The sequence below is a fragment of the Amphibalanus amphitrite genome, unplaced genomic scaffold (assembly GCF_019059575.1).
Source record: "Amphibalanus amphitrite isolate SeventyFive unplaced genomic scaffold, NRLGWU_Aamphi_draft 000619F_arrow, whole genome shotgun sequence".
Taxonomy (NCBI): domain Eukaryota; kingdom Metazoa; phylum Arthropoda; class Thecostraca; order Balanomorpha; family Balanidae; genus Amphibalanus; species Amphibalanus amphitrite.
The window spans coordinates 360211-377125 of NW_024882113.1; the positions used below are offsets into that span (position 1 = coordinate 360211).

General features: G+C 44.9%; 2 protein-coding genes across 2 annotated transcripts; both read left to right on the forward strand.

Annotated features, from left to right (window-relative positions):
- The first annotated feature begins 4270 nt into the window (after window positions 1-4270).
- Window positions 4271-5194, forward strand: LOC122363399 (cuticle protein CP14.6-like). Its single transcript, XM_043332621.1, has 3 exons — window positions 4271-4312; window positions 4495-4668; window positions 4877-5194. Exons 1-3 carry the CDS (start codon window positions 4304-4306, stop codon window positions 5135-5137), a joined length of 444 nt encoding a protein of 147 aa, XP_043188556.1. The 5' UTR covers window positions 4271-4303; the 3' UTR covers window positions 5138-5194.
- A 6676-nt stretch (window positions 5195-11870) lies between these two features.
- On the forward strand, window positions 11871-13780 carry LOC122363401 (cuticle protein CP14.6-like). Its single transcript, XM_043332623.1, has 3 exons — window positions 11871-11912; window positions 12085-12258; window positions 13449-13780. Exons 1-3 carry the CDS (start codon window positions 11904-11906, stop codon window positions 13707-13709), a joined length of 444 nt encoding a protein of 147 aa, XP_043188558.1. The 5' UTR covers window positions 11871-11903; the 3' UTR covers window positions 13710-13780.
- Window positions 13781-16915: the final 3135 nt, after the last annotated feature.

Here is a 16915-nt window from a genome sequence, read left to right on the forward strand (position 1 = left end):
TTTTTTAACCGATGCTTCTAAAAATTGGATTGTAGGTGCACAGAAACAACTTCTTTAACCCTCGCCCGCACATGCCATTTTCCCATCCTAGAACGCACATGGGGGGGGGGTTGTCACCCCCCCCCCCGCGCCATTTCGTTCCTGTTGGAGATAGAGCTTAGCAGTAAAGACCAAAAAGATTCTTTGGGAAGAGACGAATCCAATGATACCCAGTTTTACCTTCTCAGGTCAGTCATTGACCTTCCAGGTCAGGTCAAACTAAAAAATGTTGCTGTTTTGGGTCACCGTTGGATATCAAGTGCGCTGCTTATCAAATACCGATGACGATGCTGTTTTCTGGTGCCAAGCCAGCTAGAACCTCTTTGTCACACTATCCGACCAGAATTTTGCTGCTGAGGTCATTTCAGGTCAAGTTAGGTCAAGGTCAATTATATGTGTTTGTATGTCTGTGTGTGTCTGTGTGTATACTGATGTGTGCACCGATTGTTTTTGGGTCCATATCACATGAAATCATGATCTGAGAAGCTTTTACCAAAAATGCAGTCAAAAAACTTCACAAAAAGTAAATTCAGCTTGCCTAAAACGCAATTATCTTAGATGACCTAGGTTGACCTTGACCCTGACCTTGACCCCTGTACATCGTCGAACAACATGTTCCATGATAGGTGGGAGGTAAGACTGGCAAAAAAGGCCGAAATCAGGGTGTCAAAAGCTCACAAGGCCCATGGCAAACGCAAGATGTTGAGAATTGGCCATTTGGGTCATGACATGACCTGAAAAACAAGGTCATATCTCCGAAACCAAAAATCACAGAAACTTGAAATTTTCAGTGGACATCAAGAAAGGATAGAGGAGCAGCTATACGAAAAATCAGCCTTCTAGCTCTAAAAATGTTGAGTGCAGAGCAGAAAGACTGCCTGGGGGGGTGGCAACCCCCCCCCCCCCCATGTGCGGGCGAGGGTTAACCCGCGCCCCAGTGGCGGTCTCAGCTAACTTCGCCCTAGTGGGGGGGGGGGGCATATGTTACCACCCACCTCTAACTCAAAAACTAAGAGGGCTAGAAAGACGTGGTAAAAAGCAGTCGATAGCTCTTAATGCGTACGTTTGAAACTAGTTCAGTCATTTTTCATCTTAGAGCAATATTGGGGTCACCAGAGGTCATCAAAGGTCAAAATTTGCCAATTGTCATTATATTTTTCAGAAAACATACCGTCATCTCAGGAACTATGATAGCTAGAAAAACGCAAAGAAAAGCAATCGATAGCTTTTGAGCTCTTCTTTTGATAAGGTCATTATCAAAATTGACCTCAGGTCAACGGTTTAGCCTCCAGAGGGCAAAAACTCCAAAAATAGCTGTTTTTACGAAAAGTGTTTTTTGACAATAACTTTCGAATTAAAAAACGCCACGACATTTCCAATGCCAGAATCGTGTTCCTCATGCCAAGACGCGTCGAATTAACTGTAAATTGACCTTGAAAGGTCAACTTGAAAATTTGACCTCAGGTCAAGGTCATGACCTGACCGGAAAAGGTCATGTTACATATCAGTCAATGTATCTCAACAAGACAAACACTATGAGACCATCCCCAGCGTTCTATCTCTTTCCAATCGCGAGTTATTGGCAAAAAGCTGTTTGTAGCCTCAAATGACCTCGGATGACCTTTCTAGAGGCTATCAGCAAAAATGACACCTTGGTCATCACGGGTGGTCCAAATCATTGTGATTCTGAAATAGTTGGACTGTTCCTATGCGTAAGTACACACGGATCTAGAGACATTTTCATTTTCTCCATTGACTTGTAATGGAAAGGTCACGCCGCTGGCCTGACCTTAGGTCATGGATATAAAAAATCCGAGATATAAAAATTGTAGGCGCCAATAACATCATGAAATCCACCAGGTTTAAAACCTCTCTGACAAACACTGCAGGCTGGACATGATTGCAAACTTTTTTAGGCTTGGTCAGCTAACTTGACCTGGTCAGGTCATGACCTGACATGACCTGGGGTAAAAAATTTCACACATTGTCCAAAATTGATGAACAAAAAGCTACCCCAAGCGGCGCGGCGTTATTCACAAGCAAAAAACATGACAGGGTGGTAACATATGCCCCCCCCCCCACTGGGGCGAAGGTTAACATGCATTCCGGGTTTTCAATAAACTCAAAATGTTGCATTTTATTATTTCCTCCACCAAAAAAAAAAAAACAACAACATCAGTTCGTTGGATTACAAAATATGAGACAAAATCGCAAATTAAACGAGATAGCCATTTGCAAGAATATGAAGAAACACGCCCATGATTTTTGTTACGTCCTGTTTCTAAAAATCTCAACCAGAGCTCTGTTCGCACCCCGTTTATTTATCAGCAGGCTGCGAGCATGCTGCTACTTCTTGGCTCCTCATTGGTAGAAATTCAAGTGGTCTATTCGTTACACCAATGAGAGGCTAAGAAGCGCCAGCAATAACTTCCTTATATGGGGAAACCCGTCAGCACGCTGATATAAAAACAGCGACCGAACAGGGCCCTGGTACCTACAGGATTTTGAAATTTGCAGTTCTGAAAGCGAAAATGGCGTGACATGACGCCAATAAAACATCATTTTCTCATTTGTTTTAGCGATACCAGGGGCAACCAAGGGCACAACAGTTATGTGGGTTCAACGACCTCCATTATATGTTTGACGCTGTAAGAAGGATCATACGACCCGTATGGACCTCAATACCGACCTATGATACAGGCAAATAGGCAAGTGGGTTGAGGGAGCGATGTATAGTCGACTACAGAATGATGTTCCACTCCTCAGAAGCTGCAGTTGACCGGAGCGCTAAGTTGTGCCGTTTATCACGCAATTAACCCTCGCCGGCACGGCACAGTTGATGCAACCCCCCCCCCCCTAAGGTTTTTCGCGAATAACTCGCGTAAAAAGCGGCCGATCGCGACAAAACTTTCAGTACCCTCGCATTGATCAATTTTACACCTACCCTGAAAATTTCGTGACCCTGACACCAATGACCTTTGACCTGTGACCTCTTTTCTGTGACCATGTTTGGCCGAAATCGCGGTTCGACGCATGTCGGCTCGCATTGGCCGCGCGTTTGCAAGCTTTTCGTGGTTTCAAACGTTCAAACATGTGATTTAATGTTGCTCCCATGCATTAGGGTGGGTGTCAAGGTCACCTGAAGGTCAGGTCAGGTCATTGACCTTTGGTGACCTCGGGTGACCTCGGTTCACTTTTTCGAGTTTTACATGTTTCTAGGCTAGTTTTTGGAGCTGAATTCGAATTTAGCAACCATTTGAACATTTACGAAGTAGTTTTGGTGCCTTCGTAGCATTTTACGAAGCTGTCCGAGGCGGTTGACACGTATTACGAATACCCGTCACAACCCCTACCGGTTGACCTGACCTGACCTGACCCGAACTGGTCTAAATGCTTAAAGACATCATCTCTGATCAAAACTAACACGATATTCGTGATCAGCACCCCAGAAAACCACATAGCAGCCACACTTAACGACTTTCTAACAGGTCCCGATTTTCCCGGTTTTCGGGTCATTGACCTGACCTGGAAGGTCACCCGATGACCTAAGACCTTAAAATTGGGTATCATTGGCTTCCTCTCGTGACGGGCAACACGCTCGTTTTTTCCGCGAAGCTCTAGCTCGATCAGGGGCCAAACGCGAGGGGGGGGTCGTACCAACCCCCCCCCCCCCCCTTGTGCCGTCGAAGGACTCAAAATGGCCTGTGCCGGCGAGGGTTAAGCGTGTCGATTGTGGGCATGAGGACAAACCTATAATTTGCAGTGGCGGATCCGGGGGGGGGCAAAATGGGCATTTGCCCCTCCCAAACGGCATAATTTTAACATTTCGCCTATGGACGAGGCATGGAAAGAATCGATAAATTGCTATGGTTTGCCCCCCCCCAAAAAAAAACTCTGAGCTGGATCCGCCTCTGATAATTTGTGAACTCAGCTCGTGTGATGCGGTACAGCCTACAACTCCAGGCTAATAATTGCTGTGAAAAGTGGAACATCATTCTGTAGTCGTCTATACGTTGTCATAAATTATGTAAGCGCTGCTAAATTCACATAAGGACACGCAGCACATTACCGAATCTTGCGCTGCATGCCAATTTTCCCCCACGCAGGCGACATTGACAATGACTGAGACCGGTCGGACGTCCATTCAGCGAGTCTGTGACCCTGGTCGATAGATGGCACTGCTGCAGTCTCAGCCGTATAAAGCCGGTGTGGTGGTTCACTCGACACTCACAACACGGTCAGCCACCTCAAACAATCACCAGACATGAACACCGTGAGTAAAAACGAGAAGTAGTCTATTTTGTAGGAAATCATATTGGTCTTTGTTCTGACCACTCAAAACACCTCTTAAACTGACAGGTTTTTAAACTACTTCCGGTCATTACGAAAGGAGCGATATCCCAAAAGAATTCACAAAGTGTTACACACGCACTAACACGCTCTTTTCTTTTCCAGATCATCGTTGCCTGCCTTGTGGCTGTGGCCGCGGCCGCTCCCCAAATAAGCTACCAGCCCAACCAGTACTCGGGCAACCCCCAGCCGCTGATCAACATTCTTAGCCAGAGCCTCGAGCAGGACCCCAACACCGGCAACTACAAATACAGCTATCAGCAGGACAACGGACAGGCCGTAAGTAGCACAGCCAGTGTAGTGTACTTGCCATTTAGCAAAATACAAAGTGAATGATGCATGCTGTGAATTATATCATTTTCGAGCATACTTTCCATTTTGAGACATCAAGAAATGTGGAACATGCAGATATAGTAGCTAAAAAGGTTTCAACGGTGGAGAAAACTACTATCAAAGTCTTCTACTAACTTCGCATGTCTGTTTTCAGGTCGCCGAGGAGGGCAGCGTGTACCCGGGCCCGCAGCCGGAGACGGGCAGCATCACCCAGCAGGGCAACTTCCAGTTTGTCGGTGACGACGGCAACACCTACCAGATCTCGTACGTGGCCAGCGAGGGTGGTTTCCAGCCGCGAGGTGCCCACCTGCCCGTGGCGCCGGCTCAGATTCCCGAGTATGCCCAGCTGCGTCAGGAGCACCCGGAGCTCTTCTGGGCCGAGGGACAGCAGCCGCAGCAGCCCACCTACGTCTAGTGGCGCAAAATGTGTTTAAATAAATGTTTTTGACGTAAAATATATGGGGACGTAAAACATCTGTATTTACGCAATAAGGTTCTAGACTCACACGAGTCGTCGATGAAGTAAATGAACAGAACCACAACTAATCCAGAATCGCTGGAACACAATTCAAAAGAGTATCCTAAGCGGGAACTTTTCATCTTGATTTTATTTCTTTTATTTGTTTAATTGAAAAATGATTTATTTGTACATCCGGATGTCAAGACAGATTATGCCAGGCAAAACATCGGACGAGATTGGGATCCATCCTAGCTATTTTCATAGCCAATCGCCGGAATCCCTCACCGTTCCGATCCTAACTGGGCTGGAGTCTCAAGAAAAACGAATGCGTGTTTGGCTGCAGTGACTGGTATCCAATTTTAGCGTGGAGTCCAGCAGTAATTTGTCAGATGAGATATTACTTGATGAGCCAGGTCGAGTGACAAACTTTTGTTTGCAAAAAGTCAACATATGACGTTGACATCTGGTAAATGTTAAGTTCACAGTCCTTCAAGTCACGAAGTTGGTCACAGAAGTCATAGAATTTAAGCTGCAGGTCTTCCTGAGTACCTTGGAGACTTTTCTGAATCGTTAGAGTAGTTTGATCGGAATTTACTGACGACAAACTCCAAGGCACCTAGTGAAGTCATATATTGCGTCAAGCAAGGCCAGCAATGCAAAAGTAAGGCATCGGACCTTCCAAAGACTGTATAAAATCACTTTTCATTTGCTTCAGATAATCCAAAATAATATCCGGCGCTAAACATACAGCGTATATATTTCCGCCATTGACTTTTAATGGTAAGGTCATACACTGGTGGATCCAGAAAGGCAGTCATGGACGCTGCAGGGGGATGGGGGGGGGGGGGGTGCATAGCCCAAAACAAAGTTTCCCAAAATTCCCAGAACTCATCGGATTTCGATTTCTTATGCACTACTGTGCAGTTTAAAACAAACTTTGCACAATTACACTAGTTTGGTTTTCGTTTTGATCTCGAAATTTCGGGCGCTGCGTGGGGGGGGGGAGACGCCCGCATTTGCCGTAAATGATCCCCCCTGGATCCGCCAGGGAAGTCACATGACCGACCTGACCTCAGATAGCCCGAATCCGAACCAAAAGGCGAAATGTGCAATTAATTTTGTTTTTTTGTTTTGTTTTGTTGGGTTAGGCCCTTTCGGTCGACAAGACCATTGCAGAGCCGGAAGGATGATAGGAATTAGGGGGAGACATTGGTCTGGGCAGGCACCCTAGTGAGTCGCCGGGGCTGAGCCCATCCAGAGGACAGGCCACCCAGCCCTAAGGCACTCACTGCACCCGGCTACAGGGTGCGCTCCCTCAGGAGCAGCGGTGCCGCTCCAAGGGAGCAGCCCGCATGAGATAAAGTTGCCTGTCCAGCCCGGAGGGGGGTTGCGGCGTGGAGGAGAAGGATTTCAGTATCCTGAGGATAGAAGCATGGATAGGTGCAATTAATTAAGCCACAGGAGGTTACATTGTAGCCCTGTCAGTTTATCTTCCCCTTGAAAGATCACTGGCAGCGAGTGATATAAGAAACTGCAACCTTTATAGGGCGTTGCAGACTGCAGAGGCTTAGGTACTTATGTGTTAGGTGTGCCACGCCATCAAGATCCGTGACCTGACAATCGAAATATGTGGTCGGCGTCATACGATCTGGCTTCGATCAAAGGTCCGGTGTGTCATTTACATGAGCTCTCTTGGCCTGCGCATTGCAACGCAATCGTGAAAACCCCGTCAGGGGGCGGCACCCACCTCTCTCGGCCGGGGAAGATCAACCCGCGCCCCGCTGGGCTATTCAGCCATACGCGCCCTGCTGCAGCTGTGGAGATGGGAGGGCAGATTCTTCTCCCCCCCTTATCTGTTTAAAAAATCTGTTTAAGCGTGGGGTCTTACTTCCGAAGCGATAGTCGTAAAAAAAAACAAAAAAAAAACGGGGAAAACAACGGACGAAAGCTCTCTAACAACACAGATATACAGATATTTGGAGGCAACAAAAAATCCCTTAACAATTCAGAGGGCAGGTCAAGGTCAAGTCAAGGGTACAACATGCGATTTTCCACATAATCGGCTTTGGAGCGCCATTGGCAAAGAATGGACTGAGATTGATAACCCCGAAGGTGTTCTTAGGCTACCACGACAAAATACATTGCAAAGATGCCATGCAAAGGTCCAGGTCCAGGTCAGGTCAGGTCTACTAATACGAAATATAGAATAGGACATGTTCGACATATGCTTTACCTGCAGCAATTTTATTCACAGATTTCAATGGGCATACTCCATTCGTGATATGGACCATACGTGAATTAATTTTAGGTCGAGGGCAGGTTAGGGTCAGGTCAAGTGAGGTCAAGTTTTAAAGCTAAATGATAATGCCCAAAAGTGTCTATCTGATGCAGTTTTGACGAAACGCAAATCGTGCTTTTTTTGTTTCAGTACGATATCTAAAACAGAAAACTTTATAAAAAAAAATGCAATTTTGTGCGTATAGTGACGTCATAAGATTTCACTACTACATTTTTTAACCGATGCTTCTAAAAATTGGATTGTAGGTGCACAGAAACAACTTCTTTACCATGCATTCCGGGTTTTCAATAAACTCAAAATGTTGCATTTTATGATTTCCTCCACCAAAAAAAAAATCAATTCGTTGGATTACAAAATATGAGATAAAATGGCAAATTAAACGAGGTAGCCATTTGCAAGAATATGAAGAAACACGCCCATGATTTTTGTTACGTCTTGTTTCTTAAAATCTGAACCAGAGCTCTAATCGCACCCCGTTTATTTATCACCAAGCTGCGAGCATGCTGCTACTTCTTGGCTCCTCATTGGTCGAATTCAAATGGTCTATTCGTTAGACCAATGAGAGGCCAAGAAGCGCCAGCAATAACTTCCTTATATGAGGAAACCCGACAGCACGCTGATATAAAAACAGCGACCGAACAGGGCCCTGTTACATACAGGAATTTGAAGTTTGCAGTTCTTAAAGCGAAAATGGCGTGACATAACGTCACTAAAACATCATTTTCTCATTTGTTTTAGGGATACCAGGGGCAACCAAGGGCACAACAATTATGTGGGTTCAGCGACCTCCCTTATATGTTTGATGCTGTAAGAAGGATCATACGACCCGTATGGACCTCAATACCGACCTATGATACAGGCAAATAAGCAAGTGGGTTGAGGGAGCGATGTATAGTCGACTACAGAATGATGTTCCACACCTCAGAAGCTATCAGTTGACCGGAGCGCTAAGTTGTGCCGTTTATCACGCAATTAACCCGCGCCCCGTTGGGCTCTGCCGAGCAACGCGCCCGGTTGGGGGGGGGGGCCATTTTGCCCCCCCCCCCTAAGATCTCGAGAACCACGCAACATAGCGACAAGCGGTAAACGGCGTTGGATAGCCCCAACGGGGAACTACCTTGTGACCCAATTTTATTGACCTAGGTCAAACCGATGACGTCACAGGTCAGGTCAAAGGTCCAATTTTCACCGTTTACAGGCACTTCAAGAAATGCGTTGTAAAATCGAGTAAAATGCATTTCATTGAAAATCATCGATGGGGAAATGTTCTTCAAACACATATTTTGCTATTTGAGGTCACTGATACCAGGTCAGGTCACAGAGGTCAGGTCACGGGGGGTCACAATATGAAAGTGTCGTGTGATACATGTTTTATGGTCCATTTTACATGACAAATGCGATTATATGGGTCAGGCAGCCTTTGGGGTCAGCTTAGATCACGTTTTGGTCAAGGTCAGGTCAAGGTCAGGTCAAGGTCAGGTCAAATTAGGTCAAATTTCAAAGTTAATATTTTTGCATAAAATGGGTATCGAATCGATGCAGCTCGTCACGGAGAGTTCAATGGTGGTCTTTGTTTTGCCGTACGTGGTCTAGAATTGCTAAAAATTGAGTTCAAAAATTTGACGTCATCATTTTTGAACAGTTTTTTCGCTATAACTTGGCCAAAAAACAAGATATCGATCTGAAATTTGGTATGTATATAGAAGAGCGCTAGGACTATCACATATATTCCGGTTTTTTTCGAAATTCGGAAAATTTTTGGATTTTTTCAAAGTTTTTCTAAAAAAATCAATTTTTTGAATTTTTTCGGTCAAACACCAAAAATTTTGAAAATCCGAGATAGCAGTTTTGTAGCGCCGCTTTTTGTCTACTAGACCATATAAAGAACTTTGAAATTGCTTGATAACTGTAGATTTGGTGAGCGTTTCAAGATTGCATGTTTTTTGCTCATTTTTGCTCGAACATGACCTCAGTTTGACCTCAATAACTCCTGACCTAAGGTGACCTAAGACTTGAAATTTGGTGTGAAGGTGTCAAATTGATGCCCGGGAAGGTACTGAAAATTTGGCGGCGCTGCGCGCCGCTGTTTTCCTGCTATTCAGGAAAAACCACAGGGGGGGCCAAAATGGCCCCCCCCCAACGGGGCGAGGGTTAAAGGGACCCTCCCACCTTCAAAAAAGTCAATGAATTGGCATGAAAGTGATGTCGCTCGGTTCAGAAAGAGCGAAAACCAATATCTACCAAATTTCATCGAAAAATATTCACCGGTTTTCAAGATATTAGACTTTTACTTTTGTTTACTTTTTTGGGATCTCCGCTGTTTCTAGCGACTTTATTTTAGAAGTGCGGCGTTTGCGGCAGATGTTGCGCGCAAATAGCATATACCACCGCGTGCTACAAAACGTTTTAGTCAAACATTTAAAAATCGTTAGATATTTGCGCTGACGTCACACATTCAGAGGGGTATTCCTAAGCATTAGCCCCTCTGAATCAAAATGCTGCAATTTTGAAATTCAATATTTCCGATTTAAGGCATTTCTCGATGTTGTGAGTGCCGAAACCGGTAATTGTGAGCCAGGGACCCCATTTTGGCTATCTCAACTCAAATCTAATGTTAAGGTGGGAGGGTCCCTTTAAGCGTGTCGATTGTGAGCATTGGGACAAAGCTATAATTTGGTATTGAGTGCTCTCACGAGGAGCATATTGTTATAATAACTCAAAATGAATGACCTTTTCCTCGAATATAGAAAGTTTAAATGTCGAAAATGATGTATTTAGGTGAATTTTAGCCCACAGGGCATCATCAGACAAGCAGTTGGCACAAATTTGTGATATATTTAGGTGTGATATATTATGATGTATTTCGGTTAATTTTCGCCCACAGGGCATCATCAAACAAGCATTTGGCACAAATTTGTGCCAACTGCTTGTCTGATGATGCCCTGTGGGCGAAAATTCACCTTAATACATCATTTTCGACATTCAACCCTCGCCCTGGCAGGGGGTCGATGCACCCCCCCCCCCCTAAGGTTTTTCGAAGATAGCGTAACAACGGCGGAGTGCAGCGCCGACAAATTTGGCACAGCCTATAGGGCAACCTTTTTACATATGACCTGAAAATTTCAGGTCCGGGTGACCTTAGGTCAGGTCACCAGGTAAAAAAAAACGGTACAAGGTCATGGTCAAATTTCAATTTTCTTTTTACACCTGTCCAACTTACAGTTTTGGACTGATTTCCTTCAAACTTTCAGGATGTGCTTAGTTCACCGAGTTGTATAACATATAGTTCGGGTTTTTTAGGTCACTGACCTAAGGTCAGTTAGAGGTCATTACGTCGTTATGTTAAGCCTATGGGAAAATACTAAATTCGGAAAATACTGGAGATATCCGCCTTGTTCCATCACTTTTCTGCTTTGAAACCACAGTAATTAACAGCAGGTCACTTGGTGCTTCTTTGTTTGGTGTACTTATCCATGAGTCAGGTCAAATGAGGTCAACTGAGGTCAGATGACATTTTTGCCAATAACCTGGGACATAATCACGCTAGAGCTTAAAAATTGTGTCATTGTGTTTCTGGTGATCAGCCGAATCGAATGATATGGGATATGATGCAATTTGGTTAAATTGAACTTGATTAATTAATTAAAGTTTACTTAAAAATTATGAAAAATTTAAGTACACTTAGGCAAGCTAAAAAGTATATCAATCGACGCGCCTCGACGAGCTGAGTTCACTGGTACTTTTTTTGCCCTATCTTGATTAGACCAAAAGTTATAAGCGAAAAACTATTGACCTGTTTTAGCGAAATTTTTACATTTATAACCCCCCAAAACCCCCTAAATATTGACCTAGAGCACCCAAATTTGCACAGGGGCGAGAACTCCCGGGGGCCCACCAACCTACCAAATTTGGTGTTTCTAGGTGCCATAGGAGCCAATCGCGAGGGGGGTCGCATCGACCCCTCCCCCCACCCTGCCAGGCCGTGTTATGAAAAATGTCCTGCCAGGGCGAGAGATAAACTTTCTATATTCGAGGAAAAGGTCATTCATTTTGAGTTATTAAAGCTATAATTTGTAAACTCAGCCTGTGTGATGCGGTACAGCCTACCACTCCAGGCAAAAAAATTGCCTGTGAAAAATGGAACATCATTCTGTAGTCGTGTATACGTTGTCATAAATTATGTCAGCGCTGCTAAATTCACATAAGGACACGCAGCACATTACCGAATCTTACGTAATATACGAATTTTTCCCTCCATGCAGGCGGCATTGGCAATGACTGAGACCGGTCGGACGTCCATTCAGCGAGTCTATGACCCTGGCCGATAGATGGCACTGCTGCAGCCTCAGCCGTATAAAGCCGATGTGCGGTGATCCACTCGACACTCACAGCACAGTCTGCCACCTAAAACAATCACCAGACATGAACACCGTGAGTAAAAACGAGAAGTAGTCTATTTTGGTCTTTGTTCTGACCACTCAAAACGCCTCTTAAACTGACAGGTTTTTAAACTACTTCCGGTCATTTCGAAAGGAGCGATATCATATCCCAAAAGAATTCACAAAGTGTTACACACGCACTAACACGCTCTTTTCTTTTCCAGATCATCGTTGCTTGCCTTGTGGCTGTGGCCGCGGCCGCTCCCCAAATAAGCTACCAGCCCAACCAGTACTCGGGCAACCCCCAGCCGCTGATCAACATTCTTAGCCAGAGCTTCGAGCAGGACCCCAACACCGGCAACTACAAGCACAGCTATCAGCAGGACAACGGACAGGCCGTAAGTAAAAGTGCCAGTGCTCTGGATATGCATTGTAGCAATATGCAAAAAAAAAAGGGAATGCAGCAGAACCATGTCCTTTCTCGAGCAGAGCTTTACATTAGCTTTAAGTGTTGAGAAAGCAGTGCCCTTGCATATGGAAATTCCACAAATAATTAACTAAAAAAGGAATGTCATGATTAACATAAGACCGAACAGAACAAAAGATAATTCTAAATGAACAAAGCGCAACCTGCTGCAGATAAAATGGTTACGAGCGAGCGAGCGCAGCGAGCGAAGTGAGTCTTTTCAATATAACGGAAAAATCTCAGTATGAGCGGCCCGGCCCGGCCCGGCCCGGCCTGTAACGCTTTTGAGAGGCTTATATCTCAGCAGCCGCTGGACCGATTGGCCTGCGGTCTTTTTTGTTGGGTAGCCCCATCCCTTGTACCTCGTAATTGACTACTTTTGATACATCTCAGTGACGGTCGTGGCACGTGCCACGTGAAAAGTCAAGGGTGTTCAAGCTGTTTTGCAAAAGTAGTGATTTTGAGAGGCTCATATCTCAGCAGCCGCTTGGGCGATTGACTTGCGGTAATTTTTGTAGGGTAGCAGCATCCCTTCTACCCAAAATAGGATACTCTCGATGCATGTGGGTCACCCCCAGTGCACGTGCAAAATACAACAATAAGAGGTGCCAAATTTGTTCCCATTTCAGTAACTCGGTAATTACTGGGGCGATTTCGCTGAAACTTGGCATACAGGTAGGCACCCACCAGGCAATGCATTCCCATGTGTTGCGGTTAGGGTGCTACTGCACGTGCGCACGTGCAGGGGGCGTTTCCAGATCTCGAGAACGGCTGGGCCGATTGCGCTCAAATTTGGTACACGGTTGGGGACCAGTTAGTAGGGTGCCGTGCAAAAGTCATTTTGGACCCCGTTTGCACGTGCGCACGTGCAGAATGCCGCTTCTAGATCTCAGGAACGGCTGGGCCGATTGCGTTCAAATTTGGCACACCGCTAGCGACCGGTTAGAAGGGTGTTTTGCGGAAGCCCGTTGGAAGCACCCTCTCGCCCTTCCGCACGTGCAGGGCTCACTATCTCGCTCGCTCGTTCTTCGCCCAAAAGGCGTTTTACTGGTAAGTAAAGAGTGGAGGAGCCCATGTACCTATTAGCGAACTCTTTTACTAACTTCGCATGTCTGTTTTCAGGTCGCCGAGGAGGGCAGCGTGTACCCGGGCTCGCAGCCGGAGACGGGCAGCATCACCCAGCAGGGCAACTTCCAGTTTGTCGGTGACGACGGCAACACCTACCAGATCTCGTACGTGGCCAGCGAGGGTGGTTTCCAGCCGCGAGGTGCCCACCTGCCCGTGGCGCCGGCTCAGATTCCCGAGTATGCCCAGCTGCGTCAGGAGCACCCGGAGCTCTTCTGGGCCGAGGGACAGCAGCCGCAGCAGCAAACCTATGTCTAATGGCGCACAATGTGCTTAAACAATGTGCTTAAATAATTGTTTTGTGATGCGAAATATATGAAGGAGTAAAATATTTGTTTTATGCATTCAGGTTGTTAAAGACTCACACGAGTCAGAAAAAAATGATATATGTATTGTTAACTAATGAATAACGCCGAAGATAACTAAATAGCTTAATTCTTAAAGCTTAATTCATTCATAGATAGCTAAATTCATGCCCAGGTACCGCCTTCTACAGTTTTTAACTTATAAAAGGGGCCAACTAGACTCCCTAGCAGCAAAGTATACGGGCATGCTAGTTAAGATAAGACAAAGCCGTTTGTACATACGAGTAGGTACGAATATTTAGCCCTATTGCCATTAGTCGACCTGAGGTCAGGTCAATGAACAGAATAGCATATAATCAAGAACTACTGCTGGATTTCTTCAATGCGAGAGTATTCTGCGCGATAACATGTATTCTTTATTTCACAGCTCTTTTGTTTAATTGACAAATGATTCATTTGTGCATCCGGACTTACTTGACTTAGAACAGGGCCGAAGTAAAGCATCCTACCTTTCAATGAGTGTATCAAATCATTTTTTCCTATTCCTCGAGATAATCCAGAATCATTTGAGATGAGATGATTTCCCATGCAAAATAACAGTTTCCACATTTCCACCATAACTTTTAAGGTGACATCACATGGCAGACCTGACCTCAGGTGGCCCTAAGGAAAAATCCGAGATATGCATGTAATAAACCCGTGGAAGATTACAGAATCTTGTAAGTTTATTCTCCCCTTGAAACACCTGGGAGATATGCGAAGATACTGAGAGATATTCAAAACTGCGACATTTATATGGCGGAGCAGAGATTCACTCATGTATTAGGTGTAACGTCATATATCCGTGACCTGACTTACCCGGAAATTCGGTCGGCGTCATACGATATGGCTTGAATCAAAGGTCTGGCGTGTCAGCTTACAGAGCTCCCTTTCGGCCGGGAGGGTTACCCGCTCCCCTCCCGCCCCCCCCCCCCCCTGGGCTATTGAGTTCAGTAATATGCGCCCTACTAGGGGGCAGATTCTGCCCTCCCCCCCCCTCTAACTCCCGAACCGATGGTCAGGGGCGGAGAATTGTCATAATCCCAGGGAATGCTTTTTCAGCACCTGGCGAATGGAAGCGTCAAATTCTTGCGTAGAAAACCACATATACATAGGTACGCTTTCCCAACAGCACCACTCTCCTCGCGGCTACGCAAAACAGTTTGTGTATCAGACATAATTTAAGCAGCCACTGGAGCACTATTATATTGCGACCATCCAATTTCAGGGGGTGCTCGAGCACCCCAAAACCCCTGATTCTCCACCCCTGCCGATGGTTGTAGTAAGACTGGAAAAATGGCACTCGAAAGTTCAACAAGACGGACCTTCGGAGCCAAAACGATTTTCCCTAAGTAGGTCAGAAGTCATATCAAGGTCAGGTCAAGGAAACATAATGTAAGTTTCTACATCATCGGCTTTGAAGCGCAGTTGGCGAAGAATAGTTTACCGAAAACGTGTTTTAAGGCTACCAGGACAAGATAAGCTGCATGCAATGTAATGCACAGGTCAATGTCAAGGTCAGGTCAGGTAACCAAAAACCAAATATTATAGAATAGAGCATACGAGCATGTTCACATGTTTTATGGCCTGGGTTATGTTATCCACAGAATTCAATTGACATACCAAATTAGTGATAAAGACCATACCTGGATGCATTTTAGATCGAGGTCAAGTCAAGTGAGGTCAAATTCTAAAAATGACTGTTAAGACCTCAAAACTGTCTATAGACAGTTGAGACAAAACTGTCTATAGACAGTTTTAGGTCTTAACTTTATTTTTCGTATTGCATAAGATCTATAGATCTTATGCAATATGATGCAATATGCAATCTTATGCAATCTTATGCAATCGTATTGCACAAGATCTATAGATCTTATGCAATACGAAAAATTGAAGGGTGCAATTTTTGTTCCCGTGCGATGTCTAAAACTTCTGTATGTCGTGACGTGATAGATTTTTGAATAACTTCTAAAAAAAAAGTTGGAATGAAGGTGCACAGACACTACTTCTATAACATGTATTTCGGATTTTTCCATTAGCTCTAATTTTGGATTTATAATGATTTTCAACCAAAAACAGTTCTTTGGAACAAAAACGAACAAAAATCCAACAATTTCAAACATTCGTGGTAACCATTTGAAAGACATTGTTAAATCATGTACTTGATTTTTGGTACAACTTCTTTCTAAAATTGAAGCTATTAAAGGCGTTTGAAATTTTGCATTTTTGTAGCGAAAATGGCGGGACATGATGTCACTAAAACGTCATTGTCTCAAAAGTTTGCTAGAGGATTTCTCTCAAATTTTCAGGGAACATGTCACATCAATGTATAACAATATACCAAAAGGTTGATGTCGCTGGCTTAACATGTTTAGAAGCTACTGGCGAAAAAGGAGAAGCAACAGATATCGCCCCCCCCCCCCCAACGGGGCGTGGGTTGACCCTGCACCAAGAAGGGGCTCGACGAAACTCTGCCGGTTATCATTGGCGAACTTGGAACTTAAAGGTAGTGTGCCACCTTTGAAAGATTTCCCATTTTATTTTTCCTAGGATAAGAAGCTTCTGTTTTTACCTAATATCGCAAAAAAAAATCAAAAATGGGCCTGAAATAGTGCCTTTTTCGCCTAAAAGTTTATCGGTTTTTCGATATGTATAACAATTGTAGTGGGCTGACCTGTAAACAGGCGTCGGCAACAATCGCGAATGCGGCGCACATGTGACAATAAGCAAAGGTCATTGTAGAGTTACGACGTACGGGAATGAGTTATCAGCTGTCTAATCGTAGACAACACAATGTCGAGCCTTAAACTGTAAGCCTGTATTGGTATTGTTTCTTTTATTTGGCTGTCGAACATTATTTATGGTTTGAAATATGATTTTATGTAAAAAAATTGATATGAAAAAGCCGTCTCTTAAGTTATGACCCCATTTCACCACACGCAAGTGGCAGAAATGACAATGATCAGCTGACGCATTTTTCTTGGCCGAAGTCAGAGCGCGCGGCCCGACGCACCACCACCGCACCACGAAGTATGAGCAGAAGCCGCGCCCAAAGCCAGGGCCCTGGTAACGTGAGGTAGCCGAGTCGGGGCAGCGTGCGCTGACCCAAGCCGGGGCCGC